Source organism: Triplophysa dalaica, chromosome 9 (genome assembly GCF_015846415.1).
Source record: "Triplophysa dalaica isolate WHDGS20190420 chromosome 9, ASM1584641v1, whole genome shotgun sequence".
Taxonomy (NCBI): domain Eukaryota; kingdom Metazoa; phylum Chordata; class Actinopteri; order Cypriniformes; family Nemacheilidae; genus Triplophysa; species Triplophysa dalaica.
Window position 1 is genome coordinate 7,831,866 of NC_079550.1, and position 24,426 is coordinate 7,856,291.

Here is a 24,426-nt window from a genome sequence, read left to right on the forward strand (position 1 = left end):
AATATTTTACGGTAGTCATGCGTTTGTGCAGTCCATTTTTCTTCAGGGGCATCATATTAAATAAATTTGTGTAATAATCCAAGCGTAACAACATATCACTGTATGACGTATATATGGGTATTCAGCCTATTCAATGTCAGTGTCAGTCATTTAACTCTGTATTCATTTTTTAAGTTAATCAACACCAGAAATCTCTCAATTTTGCTGTGAAATGTGCAGCATTTTAGTTTCAAACGATATAAATCATATTGAAATCGTGTCAGTTCGAACCACATTTGCTTCGTTTATCACTGTTGCAGTACTGTCGCTTTAAGAAGGCAAAACTGCTGAAGCAGACGATGCAGTGATGAAACGGTGACAAGTAAATAAAAGACTGCCAGAGTTAATGAATATTGAGAGATCTACCTTTACGTTAGGCACTACACGAGTCTGCTGTGCCATTAACAACATCCCTGCAAAACAGATACCGAAGGAGAAACATGACAGAGTGTAGTGTAGGCTACATCATGCGGACCTGAGGGAAGTCACTTTGACCATAGGACTATCCTGCGAGGAACTGCGGCAGTGGATTTAACGTAACATGGTGAGACCAGAACTATTTCTAGTAATAGCCAACATTCAGTATCATTAACGTTATTTTAAATACGTTTGCATGATTTCAGACTTTTACAAGAATGGAAAGTAAAACAAATGTATTGGTGCAATAAGGTTGTGTGACGTAATCGGATGGATCTAATACTCTGCGTCATAACGTAACTGTTCGATTAAATATAAAGCACGATATTTATCACTTCGGCTTGCTGTGACTTTATATTAACCTTTACGTACTGCGACGCTTGTTTTTGCGAAATAAACGTGAAGCCCTTTAGTGAAGACACCTGCTCAGTGTTCATGTGATCCCTTTACGATTATGTTTGTAGTTGTGTGTTCGTATTATATAATTAATTAACGTTACGTAAGTATATAATAATTTAACGTCGACCTTTACGTGTCAGTGACTATTACACAAATCATAGTTGCTAATAATGTACATTGAGCAAGCTATAAGGGTGCACCTACTATTTGATTATGTCAATTTTGTCTGACAAACATTAGTTAAATATCCATATTATTGTTTTGAATTAGCCGCAGAGCATTTTTATAGCGGTACGCTCCATTAGAGCACTACATCTCCCAGCATGCAGCGCGTTCTCTCAAGTTCACTCAAAAACCCCGCAGCTTAAAACGTTGCGTTTTACAGAGTTAGCTTAGCAAGGGCTGTTCTTCTGACATTTTTCTACTTTCTTTGTTTGCAGAATTCAAATTTAAAAGACTGTAATACAACATCTTTGGGGCAAGGATTTGTTTAAAGGCAGCGAGCCACATATTAAACCGCATCGATCCCTCTCAGGGGGAGGCGGGTCCAAGAGCGAAACACGGCCGCATAAAGCTTATAACTCACAGGATGGGATGATTCTCTGAGTCTGTAGCCAAAGGGGTTTTACTAAACCGGTGCATTTCCAAATGCGGAGATTTTGCTCCAGAAGATAACGGCACGCGTTATAACAGAAGGATTCATTCAGAGGAATGAGCGAGTATTTGTCTGCGCACGCAGTTTGGATGAAAAGCAATGGCAACAAATCACGACCCATGGTAAGTTTTGCATAAATTATATTGAAGTAAGTGAATAATGACTCGAATAAAGCTGGGAGATGTCTCTGATATCGGCACGACATCTGTTCTGGGCTGTAGCATATATTGTTACAAATAACACATTCAATAAGATATCAATTATGTGCCAAATCAGATGTGTTTCCTTTGTGAGAAATAAGTATCATCACTAGATAGTGTGCGTGGTCTATATATTGCCCCACCCTATAATAAAGAATATGATCCAGTCAATGTCCCTGTTGACTTCCATTGGTTGCATGACAACAGGTCAAGATCTATTACTAGAGATGTGTCACTGCTAGTGTTCGTGTGGTGCACTAATGTCATTTTGTTTGGTGTGTAAAAAACACGCATCAGACTGCAGGCCTTTAACCCCGGGTAAGAAGACAGATTGATCCGTGCATTTGGTTACAGATCAAATCTGACAGTTCCTAATAGGTGTAATCTGATTTTTAGCTGCAGAGGCAATGACGGGGCAGGATCCAGTCAACACAACAAAGATCAAAAGCTTCATAGTGGACAATGAAAGAGAGAGAATAGAAAGAAATCTTTGTACAGTAATACTAGTACTTTGAATTAGACAGATGCTGCTACGGGGATGCTGGTGTGATTCTGTCATGTAAAACTGAATAGATGAATCTCATGAGCTGTCAAACAGTCACATTTCACTTCGAAATAAAACGGACCATTGATGTTAAAAAAGTCAGATGTGTGTTTTGACATGTGTAACATCTCTGCGTGATTTTAGGTTGCCATGGGTGATAGTCTGTCATGACTATCTAGGCAAGAGGGTCTTCCAGGTTTCCCCATCTACAGTAATCAGATACATCAAAACCCTCATCTACCAAGACACAGATTACCCTGTGTCTGAACAACGGCTGTTTCATAATGGGAAACTGGTAAGAGCTTAATAAATATTGAAATCAATGATGTTTATAATATTGTGCAGGGTGACACTGCAGTTACTGACGGGATGAAATGTGTTTTGTCTTGTCTTTGTTTGATATTCAAGCTAGTCTCATACTTTATGTCTGTCTGCATTTATGATTGAGCTTTAATCTGGTAATAGTGACCTATCAATGATATTCTATACATATGAAGAGCATCACATAACACAACCTTCCTCATGTGATCATAATTACACAGATTTATAATCCATCCAAAGATAGTTTCCAGTGTATTGTTGTGCATATCCAGCAATTTTCACAGATTTTTGGTTTGTAGAGTTGTCTTGTTGATGGAGGTAGAATTAAATATAATACAACTACTTCACTGCTTGACCACAGGTTTAATCTGTAGTAGTGTATAATTCTGTATTATTACTATATAATTTTTTTTTCAAATAGTAATCGAACGTTTACTATTTGTAGTTAAAATAGTAAATCAAAGTTTTAATGAAAGTGAAGATGTTTGAGTGGTATTATTGAATACTTTCATGTTTTCACAGGTTAAATCTCATTAAAACTGTTAAAACCTCACTGTCACATTTAAACCAAAGAATATCTTTTCTAAGGGAAATTAAGTCTAGTTGGAGGATTTCTTTTTTGCATTGTCGCTTTGGTTTAATAGCCTATGAATTTAACCAATACTTACTGCATACGTAATTTAAAAACATAAGTAAAATGCAAATATATACAGTATACAATGCCCTTTTATTTCCAGAAATAATCATTTATTTTAATTACTTAAGAATTCACACGAAAATGAGTAGGGCCAGTTTCTTACACAAACAGTTTTTTACATGATTACAAAACCCTCATTAATTCTGGGTGTTGTTTGTTGATGTGTGGGCAAGATTGTTCTGAAAATCTCTCTACCAGTCCCCCGCATGTCCTTCTGTAATTTGTAAAAAGCTTTATTTCAACATCCCCACTTATTTTATAATGATTTATTTAATCTCTTTCATTTATTGTTTTTGTAAATAAGGTTGTTAATCCATTAATGAAGTGAAACATTTGGATTCACCTTTGAAATCCAAATGTATAGATAAATATTGATCTGGAAAGAAGAACAAGATGGTACATGGAAAAGCTTTACGCACAGCAGTTTGAAGTCAGAATAAATTGAACCCAATGAGGTTTTCACTTTTCCATTCTCAGGTCAGGCTTCTTTCTTAGCTTGAAGCGGGAAGCGGTTATGAGTGACAAGAGCAGGTGTTAGCTCACTGCTCTTGTTTAAGTATGTCAGATTCAGAAAATAGCCTTGAGGAGACCGGTTCTCAGATCTCACCCTGACGTCCATACTGTACAACCCCAAATGATTGGACTTTAGATGTACACTTAGACATGTGCCAGCATTCTGTGCTTATTTCAGATTGATCTGCTTATTATACAATCTGTCTTTGTATTATCAGTAATCTTGGCGTGTGTCCAGCGTCTCTCATAAGTTTGGGAATTTTTAGCTTTTGGTGATATTTGCTGGATATGCTGCGACAAGTTGGTGTCAGCCAAATATCATCCAAAGACATTCCTTTAATATTAAAGGTTCACTTTATGAAGAAAGCATATCAGCAAAAGCCAAATTCAATTTTATTCACTTAACTTTGTTAAGCAGGTTGAGTTTCAATGGGTCAGTGCCCGAATAATCATTATCACCACAGCATATTTGTCCCAAATGTGTCTAAATTTGACCAAATGTGCCTCCTTAATGGGATTTATGCGACTTTTGTTTCTACACGTGTTTATGAAGTCCTGGTCAAAATTTATTTTAAACTTTAAAAAGTTTACAGTTTATATTTCATACAATATTTCACAAAACATGTACTATTATATTTTCAATATGATTACCTTTAGATTAATTGTTGTTTGTGACATCACTGGGTAATGGCACTAAACACGCACTATCAAAACATCTCCATATTAATTTCATAATATTCTGAAAAAAGGCAAGTTTACCAAAAAAGGGGCTTACTGTACTGTTGTAAGGGAACTAAATACGCAGGACGAGAGAGGTAATACAAAAGGGTAACTTTTAATTAAACAAAGAGAATCCACACAAGCACACAAAACAATAAATACCGGACAAAGGAATGGGGCAAAACACAAGGAAAAACAGAATCAGGTGAGGGACTAATTAACTTATTATAAAAACAGAGACAAAACCAAACTGAAGACAACAGTTACGACTGTATGTCCTTTTATTGTTTGTACTCAATATTTATTCCACCATAATTTGAATGAATGTTTATGTTTAAAGTATATGATTTTGTGAGTGAAATCATAGTTTGTTTAAAATACCAGTTATTGAAATCAGACTTTGAAGGTACATGAGAGGGATAAGCTTCAGATGCAGTGGTCTAATTGGTCACGTACAGTACAGAAACTGAATCCACATCCATGAGCTGAAGACATCAGTCTCTGATAGAGCTGGCACGGTCCTGCCCAAGTATTATCACTCCCTTAATAAACCAAAATTGATGATATATATATATATATACTCAATTATTTTAGTGGCATTTGTTACAATGTCATAGTTGAGCGAATATACAATTCACATTTAAAACACAATGAACATTGCGAATGTCTTGAATGCACACACACATACAATATTGAACAAATTTAACAGCCAGTCACCTTATTCAGGGCCAATTAGTTGTTATTTATTATTTATTTGAATTAATTAAATAAGCCGTTTCATGTCTATCCTTGAATCAATTCTAATCAAGGTTGATATTAGATATAGAATGTAATTAGTAATTAAAAACTTTTTGGAGAGAGTAATTTGTACAGTAATCTAATTACATTATTGAATATGTAATTAGTAACTAGTAATCAACTACTTTTTCAGAGTAAATTACCCAACACTGCATATAGAGTAGTATTGCATACTTCGTATCTTCGAAGAGTATTTAGTGTGATCACATTTATAAAAGATAGATACAGCTTCACAATTATTTTTGAAAGCATACGATGCATGCGGGGGGGAGGGGTAGGCTGAACATTGTCAGCAAAACACAGACATCAGTTTTACTCACCGCATGTGGTTCATGTCTGGCATCTTTTAGCGCTGGGACGGCCCCATATATCAGTTTCAAATGATCCCCAAATCAAGCGCTATATCCACCGTTTATATATCATTCATCACCCAAATGCAGTGAACAAACAAACACCTGAACTTCGCGAACGTATGCTCTCTCTATCTCCTGCTTAGAAGTGAAAGTGACGTCTGCGCATTCTCCTTCTCCTGCTCTCCTTGCTGCCGCATGCTTTTTCTGGAGAATTGTCCAAAAACTTTCCAAAACCTGTACGATCGCTGGGGGAGTGTATAGAACACAGAAATGCTATGTAATTCGGCCTACTCGTTTTTTGACAAGATGACCATGTTAAGCATGAGAAGACTTCACGTTTAACATTGTTAAGAAGTCAGAATGCATGAAACACCATTGCAAGGTCGCTTTAATGATTTGTTTTTGCTTCCTGCGATAGGTTCACGATGCGGTTGAGATTGGAAGTTTGGTGCCACACGGGAGCCATGAAATAATCATGACACTGCATGGACGTGGCCCAAGAGGAGGAGGTGAGACATTATATGCATTGTTAACATTCCCAGTTGCTTTGTGTTTGGGTGCTTGTAGAATAAACCAGTTAGTTCTTACATAAAAAGTTGTAAAGTTTTATTAATCTTTACCTTTTCAGTCTAGTAATGTGTATGTAAATAATCCATGATGTCATTTGCTCTCTTGCAGGAAGGTTTGGTCAGACTACACCTCCTCTGGTTGATTTTCTAAAAGATATTCTGAGAAGATATCCAGAGGGTGGACAGATTCTTAAAGTAAGATGTGTTGCTTTTAAGTACTTTAAGATGGTGCTGGTGGTGATGAAATTCAGAAATTCATATCTGATTCACATCAAATGTATGAATAACATGAAGTCAGCCATTGCAATTCTGACAGTAAGATGCAGAGCAGAGGGGTCTTAATTCACAGAGAAGGGTTTTCTATTGCTATAAATATTTAATTAGTTGTTATTTTATAACATGAAACATTTAAGGAGAACCAGTTTAAAGTAGCCCAGATGAGCAGTCCAATATCTCTCCGGATGTGTGTTGATTGTTGAGGAATAACAGACTGCTGACTTGCACACGATTGACCAATCAGAATCAAGTGTTCAAAAGAGCCACTCAGCTAGGAGTTAGCGTCAAGTATTGCAGGACTGAAAAGATAAATATAGAGGCACTTTTGTGAACTAAAGAAACTACAGAACGCTGTTTTTGGTATATTTGAATCACATTTGGATTGCATAGTTCTTCATACTCTTAACATGTGTCTTATCACAGTCTGCTAGTGTGATCTGACCTGAAGCAATGTTTGATGTGTCTGTCAATTAGGAGTTGATTCAGAATGCAGAGGATGCTGGGGCCACAGAGGTTAAGTTTCTGTATGATGAGACAGAATATGGAGTGGAATCACTGTGGTCACATGACATGGCTCAGTACCAGGGTAATACAAATACAACATGCTTATCTTTTGAACTAAAACATCCCTTAATTGTTATACTTTAATTTTATTTATAATAATAATAAAATAAATAAACTTGTTGTAACATTGAGAGATTTTAATTAGGAATAATATGTAATAAGGATAACATGTTACGATAAGGTCATGTTAATTTCACCATTTACTAATACATGTTAACAATCAAATAACTTTTAAAATTAGTTATTGCAAAATGTACTAACATGAATAATTGTGCTTACATTAATTATAATCAACAGAGATTCCCTTTCTGTCGGTCTCTCGACGTTGTGTCGAACCGACAGATGGGGTTCGCCCTTGAGAACCTATCAACTTCAACTAGCTAAGAAAAGGCCAATGAATTTGGCGAATCAAATTTGCATGCTGAACTCCGCCCCCGGCGAGACGACGTGCTCCATTCATTCACATTTTGTTCTTCGGAGCTTTCACACATGATCGACTTCGAGACTTCAAACTCTACGCCGAAATTACTGCTGGATTCTTACGACGTGATGCAGCGGACTTTCCCTTCCTACCGTGACTTCCCCTGGGGCGTCACGGCAGTTCCAGAAGTGTTCGAGTTTTTTCTCCAACTGGCTTATCTTGGCACACTCTCGAGATCTGTTATGTACACAGTGACCTAGTGCTCCGGGACCTAGATCGATTGGGACTACAGGTGAACCGAGAAAACAGCAAGCTCTCCCCTGTGCAGAGTATCATCTTTCTCCGTATGGAACTCAACTCTGTCACCATGACAGCGGCGTCTGACTGCAGAGCGCGCTCAGTTAGTGTTGAAATGCCTGAAACACTTCAAGCAGTCAGCGGTCCCCCATGCAAACTTCATTCCCCAATTTCATTGGCCTTTTCTAATCTAGTCGAAGTTGATAGGTTCTCAAGGGCGAATCCCATCTGTCGGTTCGACACAATGTCTCTTTCCCTCCATCAGGGAACTGAGGTAACAGCTGTAACCAAGATGTTAATAAATGCTATGCACGTAATATTTGTTTCTTAGGGACAGCACTTTATGTCTATAATGATGCAGTCTTCACCTCTGAGGACTGGAACGGTATTCAGGAGATAGCACGAAGCAGAAAAAGAGAAGACCCTCTGAAAGTGGGGAGATTCGGTATTGGATTTAACTCAGTGTACCACATTACAGGTTAGATTTCTAAAGTGCAAATCATTTTCTTTTATCGAATACGTTAAAAAATATTATCGACTTGACCGAAAAAATACCAACCAAAAGAATTGGAAAATTTACTTGCCCTCATGGCATCTCAGATGGTGATCCTTCTGTTAAACATAATTTTAAATAAATTATTTTATAAAATGAAATGCCATCATGGTCTCTTCTTAAATTTAACTCAAAACAGTGAGGCTGTCTGAATCTATCATTAAAGGTATGATGAACTGGCCTTGTTTATTGTTTTTTACTGTTGTATGAGGTCTACTTATGACGTTTGCTTGGTTTTTACATTCAAAAACATCGAAATTAATAATTAATAGACTATTTTCTACCCTGGTTTTGAGGCCAGCTCTACAAAAGCTCGGTTAAACATTAGCACCATTCACAGTTTTCGGACGGCATTAGTTTTATCTGAAGACCTCCTGTGATTTATAAATGACCTCCCCACATCAGTATTTTAAGTGGTACATTCGCACTGGATGAATTTACTACAATTTAGTGACTTATTTCCCGGATGTGAAGGCAAGGCTTTGCGTAAAGTTTGTATAGACTATATAGTTGTATTGCGTTTAATGATATATGACCGTACCTGTCAGCATTTGAGACCCGTGATTGCGAACCGGACAGAAGATCATGAGTCTCAAATGTTACAAGAGTTTGCATGATAAATAAACTGGAGACTCCCGGTAACTTATGGATATTACCCAGCACCCGAAATAATACCAAAACACTTCGAAGCAGCCTCCATTATTCGCAAACGGTGTATGAAACCTTGAAAAAATATAATGAGCCCGCCAAATCACTTAAGATCACAGACTAACTCTGCAATTAAAATAAATGACAAGAGATCTCCAGGTAATACTAATCTTGTGCGAAAAGTGCTGAGGGGACATCAAGCGATCTCTAACAAAGCAATAGTGACGCATAGTAAAAAATGTTTAACTCACATAAGATTGCTGCGCCATTCCTATCGGATCCAATATTGATGACACAGCACTGCTTTTTAATTCGACCTTTGGCTTGTTCACGAAGGAATCCTCGGAGAAATTAAACTAACTAATGCTCCATGTTTTTCCCACATGAGCTGGAACATCTTTAAAATTAAATGGTATCCCCTTTCTTAATATCGAAATCCGAAGGAAGGTTATGCAGCGACTGTATTCTTCCACAACAAGGGATGGAAAAATATTTAGCTATCTTTAACGGCACGGTTGTTTATGGATTGCTCGCCCTACCTGGGCGGGGCAAGAGAAGTAGTCGTTGATTTTTTTTCTGTGGAAGCGGTGTTCAACCTATCAATATCGTCATAGATAGGTGTATTCCAGAATCTGGCGTTTGCTTAGCCTGGTGTCAATAACAGATGTAATCTCAGTAAAAAGGGCGTTTTCAGTTCTGACAGTTACATGATGTTCGCGTGAATACAATTCCCTCTTATATAACAAAAGCTCAGGTTTAAATTGTGAATTTAATTCATGCCTCCTTTAAAGAGATCCAGTTACTCATCGGGTTAATAAATGTCTTCTGAAGTGAAACAATAGGTGTGTGACAAAACTATAAATTGTTTTACAAACTTAATTTGGTATCGGTATCGGTAACTTAAATTATTTTTATCTCATTGTCTCAATGCAGAGCAGATTTATGTTTTGCTTTATTAAAAAGTTGCTGTCTTTTTGCAGATGTTCCTAGCATATTCAGCGGGGATCAAATTGCGATGCTGGACCCTCATCAGATGTTGTTTGGAGTTCATGAGTCTGGCCAGTGCTGGAATTTGAAGTCAGATATAAAGGAAATAACCGAGCTTAATGATCAGTTTGCCCCTTATTTTGGACCTCTCGGCAGCTCAGAGAAAACCATTAAAGATGGCAATTTTCCAGGAACCCTTTTTCGATTTCCACTCCGGATCAAACCATCTCAATTGAGTAATAACATTTACAACAAAGAGAAGGTTCTGGAGCTCTTCGAATCCTTCAAAGTGGATGCAGACACCGTGTTGCTGTTTCTCACGAGTGTCCAGAAGGTCTCGTTGCACGTTCGTGAATCCGACGGAACTGAGCGGATGCTTTTCCAGGTCACAGCAAGCAATAGCCAAGAAGATAAGATGGAGCGACCCAACTCTCTAAAGACCCTCGGGCAGGCTATCGATAGCTACAGCAATGGTGTATTGAGCAGTTCAGTCACCTGCGCCACCTACCAACTCTCCATCGAACTGCGCGATGAGACTACAAAAGAGACCCAGAAGACCACCTGGTTGGTTTGTAATGGTGTGGGAGGGCGAGGGATGTGCGGTGAACTGGATTCTCTTGCCGATGATCTCAAATTCATACCAACCATTGGTATTGCCTTGCCCCTCACCCTTATTGATGAGGACAATGGGGCAACTTCCAGCTTCTCAGGGCGTGCCTTCTGCTTCCTCCCCCTTCCCCTCGGAGAAGAAAGTATGACAGGATTACCGGTCCATGTGAGCGGCTTCTTCGGACTGACAGACAACCGGAGGAGCATTAAATGGCGGGAGGTGGACCAGTGGAGGGACCCAGCTGCTCTTTGGAATGAGTTTCTTATAGTCACCGTCATCCCAAGAGCTTACTTTACACTCATCATGGAGACCATTAAGCGATTCCAAAATAAGAAGGACCAAGATTTCCCGCTCTCACCCAGAGGTATTTACAGGGCCTGGCCTGATCCGAGCAGAATACGACCACGCTGGAAACCAATTCTGGAACCACTCTTCAACGACTTGCTCCGTCAGCAGGTCATTTACTCACACAATGCCAGCTGGGTCCAGGTGGATGAAGCAGTGTTCTCAGAGCTGGACACCAGCATGGACGCTACAGAAATAGTTATTAAATACCTCCAGAGCTCAGGGATGATGCTGGCCCAGGTGCCGGCCTACATCGATGCAGTACTAACAACATTTGTCACCAAACCGGGGAGCCTGAAGAGAGTCACCCCCGCTTCTGTTCGTCAGACTTTGAGGAAATCTCGCCATAAAGGGTCATCAGATGAAAAGCTTCTCCTGTTGGAGTTTATTCTTACTGATGCTTGCTATAATGACCTGATTGGACTGGAACTTCTGCCTTTGCAGGACGAGACATTTACTGTGTTCTCCTCTTCTGTGAATGACAAAGATGCCGTGTACATTGCTTCACAGGAGTTTCCGAGGTGTGAAGTTAAATATTTACATTGACATTCTTGGTACTTGGTAGTGGTATGGTTCATTCTGATATTATGTTACTGTTCACAGGAGTGGGCAAAATTCAGAACTTTTACAGGTTTTGTCAATTTTTCTTTACTAGATCACTATATCCAGGACTGGAGGGCAGATTTGTATTGGAAAGCATTCCCTCACATGTCATGGCCAGCCTGAAGGAAGCAGCTAAAAGCAGAGGTAGGTAATCAGTCACCTGATGCTCAGAATCTTACTCAGGATTGAGCATCTACTCTCAATGACCTTCTGTGGTGAAACTTCATTTCATTTATGCATATTTTGCTGCAGGAGATCAGTCTTTTGCATTTCACCCTTCTTAATTCTGTCAGATTCTTGAGTTACGCATTCTCATATTTAACCCAGTGTATCCCGAAAATGTGCCACATATTGGTTGGTCAATGCTGTCGAACAAATGTGCACATTGCTGTTGAAGACATTGCAGGATCGAATGTGTTTAAATTACATTTAAGATTTGACAGATGCTTATCCATAAGATTCCAAGGCATTCAGTGTATGTATTTGATCAGGTTGTGTTTTTCTCTTACAATCAAAACCAATGCTTTGGCACGACAAACACTATGCTTTAAGACTAAATATGTTTTTCATATTGCCTTTTTCCAGCCATGCACATAAATACGTGACATAAACTAGACTCTCATTGTTTGCATGATTTGATTTATATTTAGTTTATTTATTTTAACTTTTTCCACCTTTTATCCTGATTTTTCTAAATTTGAATTCCAGTTCAACAATATCTTTGGGGTTGTTCAGGTAAGTAAACCATGTGTCACCTAATCTGTGTAGAACTAAGGCTGTCATAGTTTTCTTAGATCATACTTTTCCATTACTAACATCTCTATGTGTACATAACCCATTAATGCAATATTAAAAACAATAGTTACTGATAGCTTGAGTAGTTTAAATGCTTGAGTGATAAGCACATAGATTTGTGAGATACACAACTATTGTAATAGATAGTTGGGTATCTCTCATAACTATCTAAACCCTAAACTAGTTATCTACTAACATATCCATATTCTTAATATGCACAGAAATGTATATAATTTTATTAAGTCATCAACCAGTTTATTCCTAGTGGTAATCAAAATAACTATTCATTCTAAAACATGGACATAAAAACACATATGATCATGCATGTACAAAGGTTTATTAACTAATTAACTTGATATTTGTTTTTCCATGTTTTGGAATTATAGCACTATTTATGTACTTTATCAACTTCTAATTAGCATATTAACACCCACAATTTTGAGCATTCGTTGTTCTGTTTTATTTGTTTTGTTAATATTTATTGTGTTTGTGGTAGCTGTGTATTCTCTTTTTGTCTAAAATGGTGTAATTTCATGTTTTGTGACTTTAGGTAGGCCCTGCACTCAAGTTCAAGTGTTAACCTCGGAGAGATCGGCTCGCCTGATTAAAGAAGTCCTTACTACAGCCTGGCCTGCTAGAGATTTTGCAGTACTGTGGTACCCTGGTGATCTAGAGAAGAAGCACCCCCCAGCATCTTGGCTCAGAATGGTTTGGAAACATCTATACATAAACTTTGCTGAGGAACTTGGTGTCTTTGAAGATATGCCATTGATTCCAAATGTGCCACTAACTGACAACTTGGATACCTTAGAGCTGCTGCGCCTCAAAACTCCATCTCCCATCATTCTTGTAAATGAGGAGGAGGGCCCTCCCTCTGAACATTTACTTGAAGTTATGAAGAAGCTAGGCTGTGTTATTTTGAAGCACCTTGATCCCTGTTTGCAGCATCCACTTCTGAAGAATTACATTCATCCATCATCCCCAAGCAATTTACTGCAGATTATGGACAGGTTTTCATCCCAGAGATTATCCAGCCAGGTTTCATCTCTGTCTGTCAAACAAAAGATTGCCCTCAGAAGCTTTTCAGCTGGTCTTACGGATGTCACAGAAAAAGAGAAACGCATCATTCAAGAACTTCCTATCTTTAACAAGATTGGGCAGAAGTCAAAGACCGATCCTTCACTATTTACTTCATTGAAAGGAGCCAAGGTATTACATCATACTGCCAAGCATCCACTAGATGTCAAATTGTCTATAAATGTAGTTGACAGCACTGATGAGGCAACAATCCGACTGATAAAGCTGTTAAATATTGAGCAGGTCAAAAGCACTGAATGTCTGAAAGTGATTATTCAAGACGTTGAGAGGGGATTCTACACCAAAGAGGAAGTGTACAAAATCATGCTCTGGGCTCTTACTAATTTTTCTTTCCTAAAGAATGAAAACAAGGCAGTAATAAATTGGCTTTCTTCTTTGAAGTTTATTCACAGCTCTTCAGAAAAACCTTGTTCACCAACAGACTTTTTCGATCCTGAGTTGGAGATTTTGCAGAACCTGTTCTTCATGGAGGAGGAGACAAGGTTTCCCCCAAAAGACTATACATCATCTCCTGATGTCCTTCATTCTTTGAGACAACTGGGGTTAAAAAATGAGGTTCAGCTCAGTGAAAAAGATGTTCTTCAGGTTGCCAGAAAAATTGAGGAATTGCAAGAGAATGACAAACCAGAATGGGACCCCATTATAACAAAGGCAAAAACACTCCTTACTATTCTGAACAAACAGACAAAGTTGGTAAAGTCCTCAGAGGTTGAGACAAACCTGCAAACATTTAAATGGGTCCCTGTTTGTAAAGACAGACCTTTGAATTACCCAAAGTCACTTGCTTGGATGGGCGATTCTTGTAATATTTCATCTCTTTCTGAAATGTGTGATATATCTCACGCTGTACTTGTTGGTTCTTCGGTTGCCCTGGTGGAACGCACCTCTGCTGGCATGAAAAAAGCCTTGAAGTTATCACTAGAGCCTCATGTTGATCAAGTTCTCCAGCATTTGAAGGCAGTAAATGACTGGCACAGATCGCAAGCATTCACCACTGAGGACTGGTATCAATTTCAGCAGATATTGTTTGAAATCTATGAATTTATGCAAGCTCATTTGGAGGATGCAAGAGAAGCAATGAAGTCTCTGCCCTTTGATTGGGTTTGGACTGGGAAAACATTTGCTTCCCCTGGACAAACGGTTTTAAAGCCCATACCAGATTTGGACCTCCAGCCATACTTATTCTCTTTACCAAAGACCATTGCTAAATTCCGCAAGCTTTTTAAGTTCTGCGGCTCTGTTGAAGAAGTGGATTCCAGCCATGTGTTTGAAGTAGTCAAAACTATCAGACAAAGGTGTGAGCAAGAGATGACAAAAGTGGAGAGCAAACGTAATCTCCTTCTCCTGATAAACATTTTACGATGGCTTTACAACAGTCAGATATCTGTTGATACTGACATGCATTTGCCCATTCTTTACCACAAAGATCCAAGCAAACTGGTTATGAAACCCATCCACGAATGCACGTACTGTGATATCAAAGTAGAAGACTTGAATGACTTGCTAGATGATGTTTCGGAGCCCATCATCCTTGTCCATGATGATATTCCAATGAAAACAGCTGAATGGCTGAAAGTCCCATGTTTGAGCACAAGATTGATAAACCCAGAGAACCTTGGATTTGAACAGTCAGGCCAAAGAGAGCCTTTAACGGTTAGGATAAAGAACATTTTAGAGGAGTATCCATCAGTTGCAGATATCTTCAAAGAGCTCTTGCAGAATGCTGATGATGCAAATGCCACTGAGTGTAGTTTCCTGATCGACATGCGAAAGAACCTTGAAATCCGAGAAAATCTGCTAGACCCTGGTATGATTGTTTGTCATGGCCCAGCTTTGTGGTCCTTCAACAATTCAGTTTTTTCTGATACAGACTTCCTCAATATAACCAGGCTGGGTGGCTCTATCAAAAGATGTGAAGCGGACAAAGTGGGCAAATTTGGTCTGGGGTTCAACTCTGTTTATCATGTCACTGATATACCCATTATTATGAGCAGAGAATTTATGATCATGTTTGATCCAAACATCAATCACATCGGCAAACACATCAGAGACAAATCCAACCCCGGCATCAAAATCAACTGGAGCAAACAACAGAAACGACTAAGAAAGTTTCCTAATCAGTTCAAACCTTTCATAAATGTATTTAATTGTCAGCTCCCCCTGTCACTGGAGTCCCCTTACAAGTATGATGGGACCCTCTTTAGACTTCCCTTCAGAACTGAGCTGGAAGCATCACTAAGTGAAATCAGCAGCATTTACTACAACACCACTGATATCTACTCTCTTGTAGATGAATTCAGCATCTGTGGCCATCGTCTCATTCTGTTCACACAGCATGTTGGAACAATGGTCTTGAAGTATCTGAAATGTGAGGAGCCGAACCCTGCTGGGGCACAGGATGTTGTCACGATAAACAAAAGTGTGTGGTCCTCCAAAGCGTCATACGGTCCACTGAGTATTCTGAAATCTGCTGCCAAAGTCATGAAAAAAGTAGCAGGGACTAACCGAGTGCCATCTGAGGTTCCAAAGTCTGGCTGCATCATCAGAATTGTAGTGGAAGAGTTCCACAATATCTTCAGACGAATCGTTGATCTTCATTCACCACTTTTCAGAGGTTCTGAAGAGGATCCATCCTCCTACTTTGAAATGGCAAATAAAGGCAATCAAACAAAGAGACTTACAGATGACATGCCACAGAAGGGAGTAGAAAATACCAACTGGCTTATCTGTTCATGCATGGACGTGACAGAAGCTCTAAAGTTCTCCTTAAGTGATGGCGGAAAACGCCTTGGTCTGGTACCATGTGGAGGTATTGCTGTGTTGCTTTCTGAAGAAGACAACAGAAAATGGACTGTAAAGACAAGTGCGACACCAGTTGGTGAAGTGTTCTGCTACTTACCCCTTAGAATCAAAACTGGCTTGCCCGTGCACATCAACGGTTGCTTTGCAGTCACATCAAACCGTAAAGAGATCTGGAAGACAGACACGAAAGGACAATGGAACTCTATTTTTATGAGACATGTGATTGTTCAAGCATACTTGGCTGCCCTTAACATGCTGAGGTCAATGGCAGAAAGTGGAGAATTATTAGACTACAGCTATTATGCAGCATGGCCTGACCCTGGGGTTGTCCATGATGACTTCAATTTGATTTGCCAGGGAGTTTATCAGGAAATAGCTAAGGGTGACGATGATCATGCAAAAGTCTTTTCCGATGGGAATACCTGGGTGTCAATCAAGAATGTTCGCTTTTTGGATGACTCTTTGCTTTGCAGACCCGACATGGGATCTGCTGCATTCAAGATATTCTTGAAATATCTTAAAAAGTGTGGTTCCCATGAATTCTGTGCTGTTGATCTACCAGACTGGGTCAAGGAAGGCTTTGATGATGCTGGTTGTAAAGGGAAATTAATGGAGAACACCCTGACAGAGACACAGTTCTTCACAGATGTTTTCTTCCCTCATATCCAAGACATAGACAAGGAACTGCGTGACCCTCTAATGTATTATGTCCTTAATGAAAAACTAGAGGATTTTGCATCTATACTGAGGGAAACTCCATGCATTCCATGTTCAGGACCATCACAGAAGCTTGTTGTGCCTTCTCGACTCATTCATCCTGAGGGCAGAGTAGCTAAACTGTATAACAGTGAAGATGGAAGGTTCCCTGAAGGAAGTCTGAAAGATTATGTTAATCCAGTAAGCCTAGTCAAGTTATTACAGCTGGGTATGGTCAAGGATGACCTGTCGTGGGAAGATTTGATTGAACGAGCTGAGTCTGTATTGGCTCTGAATGAAAATGACCACACCATTGCGTGCCACAGGAGCAGCATCATCCTTAGTCTCATCGATGAAAAGCTTAAAATGAAAGACCCAGCAGCAAATCAATATCTTGTCAAATTACAAAACATCAAGTTTCTTCCCTTTTTGACCAAACCTGCTGGATTTTCACTTCCATGGCATGGAAACACGTTTCCCCAATCCACCATGTTCTCTGCGAAAGAGCTTTTTACAACAGACCACCAGGACACTGTTTGCTTAATGAAGCCCATCCTGAATGAAAATTCCCCCTCTTTCAAAGGATGTGGTCCCATCTCACTGGCTGTGAAAGACTTACTTGGATTGATAAAAAAGCCATCTGTTGCTTTAGTCATCAGCCAGCTGAAAGAGCTCTCAAAATCCTTTGATGGTATTACACTGTATCAGGAGAACATAACTAATGCATGTTACAAATATCTCCACGAAGAGTTGCTACAGTCCGATGCGGCGAACGAGGAAATCATGGAGGAGCTGAAAACATTTAGCTCAATTCTAGTGGAGAATACATATGTTGAGCCATCCAAAGTGGCATTTCATTTAAACTTTGATGCAGCACCATATCTTTACCAGCTTCCTAACAAGTACAGAAATAGTTGTCGAGAAGTTTTTGAAAATGTGGGAGTTCGGCCGAGCTTCACTGTTGAAACTTTCTCAGATGTTTTACAACAGATTAAGAATGAATGTGGAAGAAAGCCCCTAACCGAAGAGAACTTTCAGCTGTGTCGTAGAATCATTAGCGAGGGCATATGGAGCTTGATCCGAGACAAAAGTCAAGAATTCTGCCAAAGCAACTATGGAGAGATACTTCTTCCTGACAGCAATTTTACACTACAGCCATCCAAATCACTTTGCTATAATGACTGTCCTTGGATTAAAGTCAGAGACACAACTGTTAAATACTGTCATAGTGATATTCCAAGAGAGGTGGCATTAAAGTTGGGGACAATTCCAAAAAGACACAAAGCCTTAGAAAGATATGCCTCCAACATCTGCTTTACTACCCTTGGGAGTGAATTTGGGCAAAAGGAGAAGCTCACCAGCAGAATCAAAAGTATACTTAATGCATATCCATCAGAAAAGGAAATGCTGAAAGAGCTCCTGCAAAATGCAGATGATGCAAAAGCCACAGAAATATACTTTGTGTTTGATCCAAGGAACCATCCAACAGATAGAATCTTTGATGACAAATGGGTGCCAATGCAAGGCCCATCACTCTGTGTGTACAACAATCAACCATTTACAGAAGATGATATTAGAGGGATTCAGAATCTCGGACGAGGCACCAAAGAGGCAAACCCGGGGAAAACTGGGCAATATGGCATTGGATTTAACTCTGTGTATCACATTACCGACTGTCCTTCCTTTATCTCAAATAATGACATTCTTTGCATCTTTGATCCTCATGCACGTTATGCACCTGGAGCAACATCTGTTAGTCCTGGAAGAATGTTTAGAGATTTAGATTCAGACTTCAGATCACAATTTTCTGATGTATTAAGCTTATACCTAGGGAATCATTTCAAGCTGGAACGCAGCACAATGTTCCGGTTTCCCATACGAACCACAGAAATGGCCAAAATCTCGGAAATTAGCTCATTACCAGCTTCAGATAGAATGGTTCAAAATTTTCTTGATAAAATTCGAACGGATGGTTCAGAACTTCTCATGTTTTTGAATCACATGGAGAAAATTTCTATATGTGAAATTGAGAGTGGGACTGGGGATTTAAAAACTCTTTATTCTGTCAGAGCAAAAATCACAGATGGGGATCGCCTAAAGCGAAAACAATTTCACAGCTCCGTTATAGACAGCGTTACCAAGAAAAAACAGCTGGCCCAAATTCCTATCCAACAGATTACGTACACGATGGACATAGAGGACACAGATGGAAATTCCACAACATGGATGATATGTAACAGATCTGGATTTTCTGAGATGGAGAAAGTAACGAAGAGTGTAATTTCAGCGCACAAAAATGAGGATATAACACTTTATCCACGTGGTGGTGTTGCAGCATGCACCAGCCATAACTACAAAAAGCCTCACAGAGCCTTCTGTTTCCTTCCTCTGTCTCTGGAGACCGGCCTGCCGTTCCATGTAAATGGCCATTTCGCTTTAGATTCTGCAAGAAGAAACCTGTGGAAGGATGACAATGGAGTTGGAGTGAGGAGTGACTGGAACAATAACCTGATGAAAGCACTCATTGCTCCAGCATGCGTAGAACTGTTAATTCAGTTGAAGCGTCGGCTCTTTCCAGGCCCAGACCCCACAATGACAATATTTCAAGGAATGCCAATTCATGTTGTCAAGGATATTTTGAGAAAATTCTTGTCCTTCTTTCCAGTGAACAGACTTGAGATTCAACCAGATTGGTATTGTTTGGTAAGAGCAATCTACCAATGCCTTCATTTAGAGCTGAAAAGACTACTCCCTGTTTTAAGAGCACCCCACATCGATAATACAGATATTCATTCTGCAACTTACATCTCCTGGGTAAACACATCTACCTCAAGCAAAGGTCGGGCATTCTTTGACAACTTACTGCAGGATGAGTTGCAGCATCTTAAAAACACGGAGTATAACATAACAACACGGAAATCTGTGGCAGACAATGTTAAAAGATTGAAGGCCATGCTCCTGGATGTTGGGTTCAACTTAATCCACAGCTGTGATGAAACAGCCAGTCTCTACTTCTGTCTGGAGGATGCCGGGATTCCAGTAAACTATGTGACACCAGAGGATGTTCGCAGTTTCCTTTTGACATTCTCACTCCCAGACACATCTTGCCAAGTTGGAAAATTACCTTGTCGGCTGCAGCAGTCTAATTTCAAGCTCTTCCATGGTCTTAAGCTGCTTGTTGATTTCTGTTTCAAAGATGTGGAGGAGAATGACATTAACTTACAAGGGTTGCCACTGCTGATGACAATGGACAACATTTTGCAAGTGTTTGACTCCAGACATCCAAAGTTTCTGACCAATCATCATGAGCTCATCTCATCGAGGAAAGAGCTTTTCATGCATACCTTATACCTGAAGTACAGCAAAATCCTTCTGAAAGCAGGTGTGGCAAAGGTTTTTGACATAAGCAGTTTTGGAGATCTGCTAGGATCTGTTCTTCACAGAGACTGCAGAACAAAGATGTCAGTCAAATGGAAAGAGGGCTGTCCTACTGAATCCTGGCTTAAGAGTGTATGGCACTTCATCAGTGAACAACTTGCAACCAAAGACTATGAGGCAGACATCAGTTCTAAATTTGAGACTGTTCTAGACATCTTGAAAGATTGGTCACTACTTCCAGGAATCAAATTCATGGTGTCAGGGAACAAATTAGTTGTGCCAGAGCATGATGTTTTGTTACCCCTAAGTCTAATCTTTGCAGCCATCTTCCCAAATGGGCAAAATGACAAAGTCTTTCACACTCTCATGAAGGGAGGATGCTTTCAGTTGGCTGTAAATAAATTGTGTGCCAAAGAGAGCCCTGTCTTCTCACTTTTAGCTCAGCATACTGCAAATATAGACAATCCGTCCAGCATACTTCGAGCACTTGAGTACATGATCCAGACATCAGCTTTCAAAACAGGAAGCTTGACAGACAAAGACTTCGAAGCACTTTTGTTGTACTTCAACTGTAATCTGACAAATTTGACTCAAGATGATGTTCAGAGTTTAAAACTGTTGCCGTGTTACAAAGCTGTCAGTGGCCGATATATCTGCCTTGCAAACTTTAGGGCATGCCATGTTCTGACAAAAAGCCTTCCCTCTGCCGACATTGAAAAGTGGGCACACAATACATCTTCAGCCTTCCTTGTGGACAACCCACAGCTCAAAGAACTCCACAGCTTTCTTGGCTGCACACCAATTGATGACCTTGAGGTTTACCTTAATCATCTTCTACCAAAATTTGACATTTTGTCACATGATGCCAAAATCCAGCATGTTATCTATCTGAAGGAGAGGTTGTTGGCAATGGAAGAGCCATGTTGCATCAAGGATCAACTCTATGAAAAACTAGAGGGTCTTTCCTTCATTTTTGATTCCACCAATAGGCTAAAACCCGCCAAAGCCTTTTTCGATCAAACTGTTAAAGTGTTTGAGGTGATGCTTCCACCAAAATCCTTTATCCCCAATGATTTTTTCAAAAAGATTGAGCAAGTATCAAAGCCAAAACAAGGGACAACTTATTTATCCGCATGGGTAACCTTCCTACGCAACATTGGTTTGAAACATGCTGTGTCTCAACCGCAAGTTTTACAGTTTGCAAAAGAAATCAGCATCAAAGCTCACACAGAGAACTGGTCCACAGAAAAAGTTCAGACTAATGTTGATGTTCTTCTGAGTCACATTTTCAATGATAGAACTGATCTGTTTGATGGAGCATTCCTCAAAGAACTGTCTATGATACCATTCCTATGTCCAGAGCGAGCTCCAGCCGAGCTTGTTCGCCTTCATTGTCAGTACCAGGAAATGAATGGAAATCTCCCTCTAATTCGCTTCAATGGGTCTCAAGTAAATCCAAAGTTCAAACAAACCGATATCATGCAGTTGTTGTGGACATCCTGCCCTATTCTACCAGAGAAGGCCACCCCAGCAAGCATAAAAGACCAAGAAGGTAATACACTTGCCGGCCAAGAGCAGCTTGATCTCATTTTGACCATGTTAAATGTCAATGTGGATCCTCCACTGGAAAAAGTCATTAGCAATTGCAAAAACATATGCAGCATGGCTAACATGGATGACGACACAGTTAAAACACGAAACAAAGTCTTAAGGAGCATTTATGAATTTCTAAACACAGATAAACTAGAATTTCGTTTTCAGTTACGAGGAGTGGCCTTTGTTATGGTCGAGGAGGGTTGGAAACTCCTCAAACCAGAGGAGGTTGTCATTAATTTGGACAATGAATCTGACTTTAAACCCTACTTGTACAAACTCCCTCTTGAGCTTGGTACATTTCACCAACTATTCAAACTGTTAGGAACTGAGGATGTTGTCTCAACTAAACAATACGTTGAAGTTTTGGGTCGAATATATAGAAATTCAGAAGGAAAGCAGCTTGACCCCAATGAAATGAGAACTGTAAAAAGAACAGTCTCTGGGCTGTTCAAAAGTCTCCAGAACGATCCGGTACAGGTCCGAAAAGACCTTGAGAATCTCAGAGATTTGACATTTTACCTTCCGAGTCATGATGGACGCTTGGCCAAATCAAACACGTTAGTCTTTGATGATGCACCGCATTACAAGAGTCGAATTCAGGGTAATGTTGGTGTCCAGATGCTAGTCGACATGAGTCAGTGTTACCTCGGTAAAGACCATGCCTTTCACACAAAGCTGATCATGATGCTTCCACAGAAACTGAGACCTAGGCTTCTGAGTAGTATCCTTGAAGAACAACTTGATGAAGATTCTCCAAGAATGTGCCAATTCGGTGCTCTCTGCTCACTTCAGGGCCGGCTTCAATTGCTCCTGTCATCAGAGCAGTTTATCACTGGACTAATTCGGATCATGAAACATGAGAATGAGAACGCATACATGGTGAATGAGGAAAAAGCAATACGATTATGCAAAGCTCTTTGTGAGGGCTTAAAGGTGTCTTGTTTTGAGAAGCTACAGACGACATTGCGAGTAAAAGGCTGCAGCCCGATTCCCCACAGCCGTAGTGAAACTCTTGCCTTTCTTAAAAGGTATGGAACAGCAGTCATTCATCTCTACATTCAGCATTCTGACAGCAAAGACATAAATTTTCTTCTCGCTTTGGCTATGACTCTAAAGTCAGCTACAGACAACCTAATTTCTGACACCTCCTATCTTATTGCTATGTTGGGTTGCAATGACATCTACAGAATAACAGAGAAACTGGACAATCTTGGTGTCAAGTATGACACAACTGAGCCCTCAAAGCTGGAGCTTCCACTTCCTGGTACACCCATACCTGGAGAGATTCATCATTTACTTCTCATGGACCCCATGAATGTTTTCTACCCTGGAGAATATGTTGGTTACCTGGTAGATTCAGAGGGAGGTGATATTTTAGGCTCCTATCAGCCTACCTACACATACGCAATAATTGTTCAAGAGGTAGACCGAGAAGAAGACAATCCAAGTGTCCTTGGAAAATGCTTCCAAATTGACATTGGGTATAGTGAGTACAAAATTGTCAGCTCTCTTGATTTGTACAAATTTTCCAGACAAGATGACAGCGCCAATGTTCGAGATGGAACACCAACTCCAACAAGCCCCTCAGAGAGTCATTCACCTAGTGCCAGAATGATACCTCCCTTATTTCCAGGCAAGGAAAATCGCAGAGCTCCACAAACAGAGTCAGCCCCCAAAAAGATAAAACTCAATGCACTACCTGGAATTCTAAAAGAAGTTACTTCGGTCATAGAACAAGCTTGGAAACTTCCGGAAACAGAACGCAAGAAGATTATCCGGCGCTTGTATTTGAAATGGCACCCTGACAAAAATGCAGAGAATCTTGACATTGCCACAGAAGTCTTCAAGCACTTACAAAAGGAGATCAACCGGATGGAGAAGCAAACGCAGGCTGAGCAGGCCGCGGATCGGGGATCAAGGAGACCTTTCTCTGCATCTTCCACTCGATTCCAGTCAGAGAAATTCTCATTTCAGCGATTCTACACATCCTGGAACCAAGAAGCAACAAGCCATAAGTCGGAAAAGCAGCAATTCCGAGAGAAGTTTACTAGCTATGCAGGCACATCTCACTCGAATCGTTTCTTTGTACCGCCATCATTCAAATCTGTTGGGAACCCTGTGGAAGCTCGTCGGTGGCTGAGACAAGCCAGAGCCAACTTTTCTGCAGCGAGAAATGACCTTCACAAAAATGCAAATGAATGGGTGTGTTTTAAGTGCTATCTGGCAACAAAGCTTGCATTAATTGCTGCAGATTATGCAGTCCGAGGGAAATCAGACAAAGATGTGAAGCCCACAGCACTTGCACAGAAGGTGGAGGAGTACAACACCCAACTAACAGGACTGGCAAAGGATGTGAACATTTTGGAGGGATATGGTGTGGACAGTTTGAGAACACGCTACCCTGACCTTCTTCCCTTTCCTCAGATTCCCAATGACAGATATACTTCGGAAGTAGCAATGAGAGTGATGGAATGTACAGCTCGGATAATCATCAAACTTGAGACGTTTGTCCAACATAAAATCTAAACTGTG

The 24,426-nt window shown here is 39.9% G+C and overlaps 1 protein-coding gene across 3 annotated transcripts; it reads left to right on the forward strand.

Annotated features, from left to right (window-relative positions):
• The first annotated feature begins 346 nt into the window (after window positions 1–346).
• Window positions 347–24,425, forward strand: sacs (sacsin molecular chaperone). 3 transcript variants are annotated; one of them, XM_056756257.1, is made up of 11 exons: window positions 347–583; window positions 1,296–1,632; window positions 2,399–2,549; window positions 6,075–6,165; window positions 6,335–6,420; window positions 6,976–7,087; window positions 8,115–8,261; window positions 9,965–11,447; window positions 11,582–11,673; window positions 12,238–12,264; window positions 12,875–24,425. In XM_056756257.1, the coding sequence occupies exons 2-11, from the start codon at window positions 1,610–1,612 to the stop codon at window positions 24,418–24,420; spliced, it is 13,758 nt and encodes a 4,585-aa protein (XP_056612235.1). In that variant the 5' UTR covers window positions 347–583; window positions 1,296–1,609; the 3' UTR covers window positions 24,421–24,425. The 3 variants fall into 3 exon arrangements, with proteins under 3 accessions (XP_056612235.1, XP_056612236.1, XP_056612237.1); XM_056756258.1 differs by lacking the exon at window positions 12,238–12,264; XM_056756259.1 differs by lacking the exon at window positions 1,296–1,632.
• Window position 24,426: the final 1 nt, after the last annotated feature.